Here is a 9,476-nt window from a genome sequence, read left to right on the forward strand (position 1 = left end):
CCAAACTCTTAGAATTATTTCCTGATATCAATGTCTTCCTGTTTCTACTTACATTTTTGTGATCATGTTGCATTTGTTGTACAGATTGACTACCTCTTATATGAAATGCTTGGGACCAGAAATGTTACATATTTGGAAATTTTTTTGGACTTTGAAATATATATTCATAAACACACACACACACACACACACACACATACAATTTCAACTGGGAATAAACCTATTACTTTTAGTATACCATATTCCCTTGGTACCCCAAAACCATGAAAAAAAAACCCTACATATATGTACTGTATGTATGTATATTTTGGGATTGAAACAAAACTTAAACACAAAATTTATTTATATTTCATATAAACCTGAAATACATAGACTGATTACTTTGTATAATATTTTTAGTGTACTTGCATTTTTTAGTACAATCCATTGAATGAGGTCAAATGTGTTATTTTCCATTTGTAGTATCATGTCAGCCCTCAAAAAGTTTTAGATTGGGCTGGGGTTGTGGCTCAGTGGTAGAACACTTGCCTAGCATGTGTGAGGCACTGGGTTTGATTCTCAGCACCGCATATAAGTGAACAAAATAAATGTCCAAATAAAATAACACCAACTTTGTTAAAAAAAAAAAACAAAAGTTTTAGATTATGGTAAATTTTAGATTTTCAGGTTAGGAGTGCTCAACTTGTTTTTCCTATTCAAAACCTAATAAGTATGTATAAATAAGATAATGCACACAAATAAATTTATACAAAAACAAAAATAATTGCTGGGCACAGTGATGTAGGCCTGTAATCTCTATGATTTAGGAGGCTGAGTTAGGAGGATTGCATGTCTTAATCCAGCTTCAGCAGTTTAGCAAGACTCTAAGCAGCCTATCAAGATCCTGTCTCAAAATAAAAAGTAAATTAAAAAAAAAAATGAGATGGGGATGTGGCTCAGTGGTTAAGCACCCCTGGGTTCAATCCCTGGTATGAATAAATAAAAATAAATTAAATAAAAATTCACAGAAAGTGAATATATTTTTCTTTACTGGGAGTTCACAGTGAAATGTGTTTCCTTCTTTCCCAGCTGAGGCATCTATGCCTGAGAAGAGATCAGGGAACACAAGGGCCCTGATCTGTTGATATATGTGGGAAAATCTTTACTCTCGGCATTTATCTTAGAAATATGAGTGATAGGAAAGCTAACCAGTGCCTAGAAGCAGAAAGGAAACAGAGAAAAGTAGAGGCAATTCAAAAATTTAACCCAGATTCCTCAGTTGGGAGGGGGAAACAGAACAGCACAAATAGAAGATAAAGGAGAGTGCCAACTGGTAGCCCTAAATACAGAAGAAACCCAAGGTTCTTATAAATTTCAAAATTCAGCATGGGGATTAGGTCTGAAAGCAGTCCCTGAAAGCTTACATGACAAGTTGATTCTACAGAAGACACCCAATGCATCATTTGGCAAACAATCATCGTGCCATGGGCCATCTTGAGAAACACCTTATTAATAGGCAACTCTGAGGTTCAGGAAATATGAAATAGCCATAGCTTGGGGGCTCTGGGACTCACCTAGCAGTGAATGGGTAGGGGGTGACCACATGACATCTGTGGAGTATGGGAAGGTCAATCACAGATTTTCTGAGAGTCTTAAGCAGAAGGAGCATGACCTGGGGAGGACCCAGTGGCCTGTGTTCCAACCTTGTGTTTATTCCCATAAGGGCTGAGTTTGAGAGCACCCTGAGAGAGGTTGGCAGATTGCTGAGTTCTAAGATTCTTCTTTCCCTAGCACAGATTTGCTTGGTTTCTTCCTTCATACTCAAAGGCATTCAGATGAAATGCAGCTGTGGCTTCAACATTTGCCACACACAGGAGCACACAGACTAAAGCTCTCTGGAGTGAGTAGAAGCCATTGAGATGGTCCATACATTCAGCTGTTGAGAGGGGCTGATGAGAGGGCTTATGAGCAGCTAGGACTGTCCCCAATTTCTTGGCTGTGTATACAGGGGCTTCTGGAGTGAACATTTCCCTGATGTGTACACATTGCCTTAACCAGCCCTGGTGAGTAAGAGGGCAGGACTCAGCCTGCAAACTGCCCTAACAGGTTCCACTGGGGCTGAGAGTGAATACACCTGATTGGAGCTGCAATGCAATCTACCCCCCACATCAATACCTGGTGGATTTCAAAATTAGAAGTCCCAGAAAGAAGTGTCTCCAACACCATAGCAAAGAGAAACGTCTCATTCTTTTTTTTCTTTTTTTCTATTTCCTCACTATCTTTTTTTTAAAATTTTCATCTAATTTTGGTATACTTAAATCCTTTAATTGGATTTCTTTCCTCCCTCTCTTTTCTCTCCTACCCCTCTCTGAGATACACTCCCAGCCATTTCCTTTTATACTTTGAAACAGGGTCTTGCTAAATTTTCCAGGCTGCGCTTGAAGTTGTAGTCTTCCAGCCTCAGTCTCCCAAGAAGCTGAGATTATATGTGTACACCATCGCATCTGGCTCCTCAAATGTGAGAGAGCCCAATTTTATGAAACAAACACTATAGAACATAAAAGGAGAGCTAGACCCCCCAATACAATAATAGTGAGTGAATGCATTATCCAACTCTCTCAAATAGATAGACCATCCAGGCAAAAATAAATAAATAAAAATAACAAAAAACAACATAAATTACATTTTAAATCAAATGGATTTAATACAATCTACTTATATTGTAACAGCTACAGAATATACATTCTTTTCATCAACACCCAGAACTTTCTCCAAAATATATCACATTTTAGGCCAAAAGCAAATATTAACAAATACAAAAAAACCCTAAAATAATTTCTTATAATTTATCAAACCAGGACTGGGGATGTAGTTCAATGGTAGAGTGCTTGCCTTGCATATATGAGGCACTGAGTTAGATCCTCAATACCACATAAAAATAAAGATATTGTGTCCATCTACAACTAAAAAATTTTAAAAGTAAATAATTTATAAAACCATAACCAAATGAAACTAGAAATCTACAGCAAGAGAAACTGCAGAAATTATACAAATATCTGAACAATATACTTTTGAAAATCAGTAGGTCATTGAAAAAAATGAGTGGACAAGTTGGAAAATATTTAGAATCAAGTACAAATGGAAATATCATCTACCAGGACCTTTGAGACATAGCAAGAGCAGTTATAAAAGGGAAGTTTATAGCTGTGAGTTTCTCCATCAGGAAAAACAAAGATCTCAACTTAATAAACTAATGATCCATCTCAGGTTCTTAGAAAAGCAAAAACAAGCAAACCCCAAATCAAGTAGAAAAAAAGGAATAATAAAGGTCAGAACAAAAATAAATAGAGACTAAAGAACAGCATAAGAGATCAATGAAGCAAAAATAAGTTGTTTTGAAAATATGAATAAAATTGACAATTTTTAGCCAAAGTAACACAGAGAGTGAGAGAGATCCCAAATAAATAAAATTAGAGATGAAAAAGAGAACACTAAAATAGACACCACTGAAATCTGGGGGATCATTAGAGAATATACCAAAAATTATATTAAATAAAAAGCAAAACCTGAAAGATATTGACAAATTTCTAGACATATATGACCAATTAAAATTGAGCAAAGAGGATATAAAAAGCCTAAATAGATCCAATGAAATTGAAGCAGTCTGTAGTACATCAGTAATTAAACAGATTTAGTTATGAGGCTTGTTCTTTTCTTTTGGCTGTATTTATGAATAACATTGATCTCAATTCTAATAAAGCTTCCATGGATGTTACAATTAAGTAGTACATACCTGGAGAAGTAGGGGTATTTCTTGATTGATGGGAGATGGTTTGGGGTGATCTATAAGAGGGTTGCCTAATCATGGAAGGCCCTGCTGGAACCCAGTAATCCTGATAGAAGAGCATGAAGTTCCAGTGAGAACTTACCTGTGTTCAAATCGAAAAAGGATGAGAGACTTTGGAGGATGTAGGCCCAGATAACTGAAGTGACTAGTCTCATTATCTCCTCAGATGAGATGGTTTAACCATTCACAGATGTGTGGATAGCATAGTATTCAAAGGCCCCAAATATATTTGCTGTGTGTAAAAGTGAAGAGGTCAGAGAAGAATCTGAACATTTCAAGAATACAGCTTTCCAATCAGTTTGCTGAAAATGAGTTATAGATGTGCTGATAGATATTGATTCTCTGACCCTTAGAATAATAGAACATGACCAAGAATAGTCAGTATTCAGGGTGTTCATCTTTAACTGCAAGCAATTTCTGAGAGAATCCTGTGAGAATATCCCTAACAAAATAAAGTTTGGCATCTCTCCAATAGTATTGCAGATGATTAGTATTATAAGAAGAATTTGTCCTTCACTTCTTCATCAGATTGACACAGAAGACCAGAGAGATAGAATAGATATGGAAAGCAATCAACTGTACATCCTGGATAAAGAACTCCACATTGGTGATGAAATTTGCATTGTAGAATACATATTCATGCTCCAGGTATCAATAAAGCTGCCTTAGAGAATTAAACACTGCCCTGGACTATGGAACCACTGTGGATCTGCACATGTCCATCCTTCCATTCCTTGATCCCCAGCTGCTTCACACTTATGCCTCAGATTTCATTACCAAAATGAATATACCCTGCCATTGGTGCCATTATTTTCCTGGACCCTATAGACATAGTATCTCTTCAATATTCTTATGTTTATGACCTATTAAAAATATTTATAGTTACAATAATTTGTTAGATGATGCATAATGAAAAGATGCAAAATGTAACATCAAAACATAAAATGTTGGGGGACATGTTGAGTAAAAAGGTAGAGATTTTTCATGATGAAAATTAAGTAATTATCAGTTAAAATAGTCATTTATGACTATAAAATGTTTGTGTAAACTTTCTAGTAAACTAAAAATAAAAACTTGTAGTAGAAACACTAAACAAAGCACTGTGATACATTACAGATAATCTGTAGTGGCATTTACTACCAAATGACAATGGAAGACAGCAAAAATAAGGTAAACAGGATCTGTAGAACAACCAGAAAAATTTACAAATTACAGAAGAAAGTCTTCATCTATCAATAATTATTTTCTTTTTTTTTTCTTTTTTTTTTTTTTTTTTTAGTTCTCGGCGGACACAACATCTTTGTTTGTATGTGGTGCTGAGGATCCAACCCGGGCCGCACGCGTGCCAGGCGAGCGCGCTACCACTTGAGCCACATCCCCAGCCCTCAATAATTATTTTCAATGTAAATAGGTTAAATTCCTCAATCAAAAGACACAGAATGGCTAAATGGCCAAAACAAACAAGACCTTATCATATGCTGACTATAACTTACTAACTCCAATTTTAAGGGCACACATTGATTTAAATTGAAGAGATAGAAAAATATATGCCATAAAAATGGAAACCAGGGCTGGGATCCTGGCTCAGAGGTAGAGCGCTTGTGTAGCATGTGTGAGACAATGGGTTCAATCCCCAGCACCACATAAAAAAATAAATAAACCAAAATAAAGGTATTGTGTCCATCTACAATTAAAAATATTTTAAAAAAACAGAAACCAAAAGATAGCAAGGGTAACTAATTAACTATTTAATTATTAACTATTTAACACACAGTCCTTTAGACAAAAATGGAAAATGGCACCTAGAGACTTATTACCCAGTGTTAAGGGTATCCATTCAATAAGAAAACATATCAGTTTAATTCTATATTATGTACAACCACAAGAATGGAATCTTAATTGGAATGGGTTGTATTCCATGTATGTATAATATGTCAAAATATGCTATAGTGCCATGCATATCTAAAGCAAATGAAAAAAGAAAACATCACAACTATAAATATGAATACACTCAACTTTAAAGTACCTGAATATAGAAAGCAATGTTTTGAACAACCAATTAAAAAAAAAAAAAAAAACTCAACCTTGAAAAAAAAAAAGAAAGAAAGCAAATATTAATAGATCTGAAGGGCAGGTTAAAATAATGAATGTCAGGAGAATCTGGGAGAATCTAAAAAGTGTAGATAAATTGGAAATTACCACAGTCTGCAATGTATCATAATCTATATAAATGTAAAATACAGCCATTTTATCTGGCATGGTATAAAAACAAATACAAAATGGGAAGGACATGTAAAAACAAGGTAAATAAAGTAAAAATAAAACATAGATGGTATATAAACCAAAAGCCTAATTAAAACATGAAATGTATTTTTCAAATGGTGGATTAAAATAGTGTGCTTATCATTCTTAAAATTTTAGCAGATAATAGTTCATTAATTAATTTATTCAGTATTCCTGCTGACCCAGACAGAATGCATCTCTCTTCTACCATTTTACAATGACTAAATGAAAGCATATACTGTCACAGGAAAGCAGGGGGTTGAAATTCTAAACCTTGCTTCTTGTGTTCTGACAAAAGAATATTTAAAGTCAGACCAAAATCCATGCAAGAGAATTTTATTATAAGTGACAGTAGAATAGAAGTGAGGTGAAAATAAAGTAAGAGCAAAGTAAGGCTCAAGCAGAGAACACTCTCAAGAGAGAGATGACACAGTCGACAATGCTGTTTCCAAATTAATTACTTTTTGACATTTACCAGGAGAACCGGGGACCACCTTCTGTACTCTTTGCCAATCAGGTATAGCAAGGGCCGAACAGTGGAGTTTTTGACCTTAGTTGGTCCTCTCCAGAACTGCCATGGTGGCCATCCAATTTAGGGAGGACTTTATCTACAAGTCAATCCCATGTTAATATAGGTATTAGGGCCAGTAGCCAGTCAAAAGTCACCTTAATGTGCCTGTGCCACTAAAGAACTCCCAGTTCTGAGATAGTAGGAGACATGCGGCACCATAATTATAGTTCTATATTGACCTTTATAGGTCCTGTCAAGAATCAGTCCTATAAATCCTTTTTTCCTGAGGCATCCCCACACCCTTCATCCTCATTACCACTTTTACTTTTGTTTGTTTATCCTTAAGGATTTTGTATCATGCTTTTCCATAGGCAATCTGCTTTTCCATACTCATCTGCCTTGGTAGTAACTTAAAAAAAATCAAGAATACTTAAAGTAAGCCTGTTCTTGCCCATGCATTTCACTATTCATTGCTAGCTACTACCTAACAATACTACTTTTCAAGATCTTGCATCTACTTTTTCAAAATTGAAATAAAGGTAGATATTTGGGGAAACTGGGAAAAATTCTTCATATTCTGGCCAAGTACCATCTAAGCAAAAGCATTTGGTCTTTTGTCAATACCAGTGCTTCCTTTACTTGAAAAGGAATGGGATTTAATAAACAGTCACTAGTTTTCCTAAAGACTGGCCCTTATTTCATCCAAAATATTCTATGGAGAAGTTCCAAAAATTGAAGCAAATTAAAGCATGAAATTATATACATAATATAACCACAGGATATATATGTGTGTGTGTATCTATCTATATACATACATACATATACATATACATACATACATACCTTTATTTTATCTCTTTATTTTTACGTGGTGCTGAGGATAAAACATGTGCTAGGTGGGTGCTCTACTGCTGAGCCACAACCTAGCCCTTTGATTAAATTTTTAAAACAAATAAAATAATGTATTATTAAGACCAATTAATTATAAAAGTAGACAGTCCCCAGCCCTCCTCAAATAAATGAACAGACCATAACCTTCACATTTTATACAACAAATCTCTCTTTTTTTGCCTCTCCCTAAAGGGAGAGAATTTTTAAAATAAATAAGTCAAAATAGAATAACCTCACCAACAAAACTATGAAAACAGATAATAAATGATTACCTCTTAACATGTTCTTCATAAACAATAAGATTACAACCATTTTACTAATAAATATCTCAGAATTTTGACAACTTTACCTACTACCTTATAAAAGGAAATTTAATGAAATTTAGTGAAAACCTGATCAACGGGGGGATTTTCTTTGATCCCTGGTTAAATCATTATTCTGAGTGAGTGTGTTTACAATTGTCGACTCTCCTCTAATGAAGGAGCTTTTTGTGGTTAAAGAAAATTATGCAAGAAGGGAGGTCTCTTCAACAAAGAGAATCTCTCAAGGGCTCAGCCACTCACGATGGTTTTTCTAATGGCATCCTTGACCTCCTTGTTCCTCAGGCAGTAGATGATAGGGTTAAGCATGGGAGTAAAGACTGCATATATGGCTGAGATCAATTTGTTAGAGTTAAATGAAGCAATGGCCCGAGGTCGGACATACATGAAGATCACTGCTGTGTAGAAGATAACCACCACTGTAAGGTGAGATGCACAGGTGGAGAAGGCCTTCCGCTGCCCAGTGGCTGAGGGTATGTGCAGGATGGTAGAGACAATGAAGGCATAGGAAAGGACAGTAGCAGAGAGAGGAAACACAAGGATGATGATGGCAAGCACAAAGTCTACTCTCTCAGCCATAGATAAGTCCATGCAGGCTAGTTTGAGGATAGGTGACACATCACAGAAAAAATGGTTCAAGATATTATTGCCACAGAATGCAACATGGGAGATAAAGTACACCTTTGCCATGGAGATGGTGAAGCCACTTACCCAGGAACTAATGGTCAGTTGAACACAAAACTCTGGGGTCATCATGACTGGATAGCGAAGAGGCCAACATATGGCCACATAACGGTCATAGGCCATGGCAGCCAAAAGCACACATTCAGTGCAGGCAAGTGAGATGAAGAAATAGAGCTGAGTCATGCATCCCAAAAAGGAGATGGTATTGGGATGAAGGAGAAATCCAACCAGCATCTTGGGGACTGTGACAGATATATACCAGGCCTCCAGAAAGGACATGGTGCCCAGAAAATAGTACATGGGCTTGTGCAGAGACCCAGTGACCCATACAGTGAGGATGATGACCAAATTCTCCAACAGAACAAAGAGGTAAGTGATGAGGAAAAGGAAAAAGAGCAAAATCTGCAGCCAAGGGGCAGTAGGGAATCCCACCAGGATGAATTCACTAATATGAGTGATGTTTCCTTTCCACATAGCTAGATCATCCAGAAGCAAAGATTGATTGATAATAACACCAAACTGAAGAGTAGGATCTGCACTGCCAGCAAGGGACCCTCAGACTACAGATACTTTAATTTTACACTTTAGAGTCATCATCTAGCCCAGGGTATGATTTGGAAATCAGGAGAAGTCACAAGTTCTCCAGAAAATCAGAATCAAACCTGAAAACAAAGAATGCAGAGCAAAGAATGTCAAAGCAGAATTAACAAGTCAGACTTAGGGTTTAGACCTTAGACCTTAGGATCTGGACCTTCTTCATGTAGTACTAGGAGAAAATACTTTCTTTGTCCATATAGCCCCTGATTTCAGAGGCAGCTTGATTGTAGGAGATTATAGTGGTTTAAATTAGTGCCAAGGAAGGTCCAGAACACAGGACAGGGATCCAGGGATGTTTAAAACCTGGAGAATATAAAAGCAACACATCAACTGGAAAAAAACAACAACAATAACAATAACAAAA

At 36.1% G+C, this 9,476-nt stretch overlaps 1 protein-coding gene across 1 annotated transcript; it reads right to left on the reverse strand.

The window, feature by feature from the left end:
- Positions 1-469: 469 nt before the first annotated feature.
- On the reverse strand, positions 470-8,989 carry LOC143389285 (olfactory receptor 6B9). Its single transcript, XM_076842447.1, has 2 exons — positions 8,078-8,989; positions 470-535 (listed from the first exon to the last, which is right to left on the reverse strand). Exons 1-2 carry the CDS (start codon positions 8,987-8,989, stop codon positions 470-472), a joined length of 978 nt encoding a protein of 325 aa, XP_076698562.1.
- Positions 8,990-9,476: the final 487 nt, after the last annotated feature.

Source organism: Callospermophilus lateralis, chromosome 2, assembly GCF_048772815.1.
Source record: "Callospermophilus lateralis isolate mCalLat2 chromosome 2, mCalLat2.hap1, whole genome shotgun sequence".
Lineage (NCBI taxonomy): Eukaryota > Metazoa > Chordata > Mammalia > Rodentia > Sciuridae > Callospermophilus > Callospermophilus lateralis.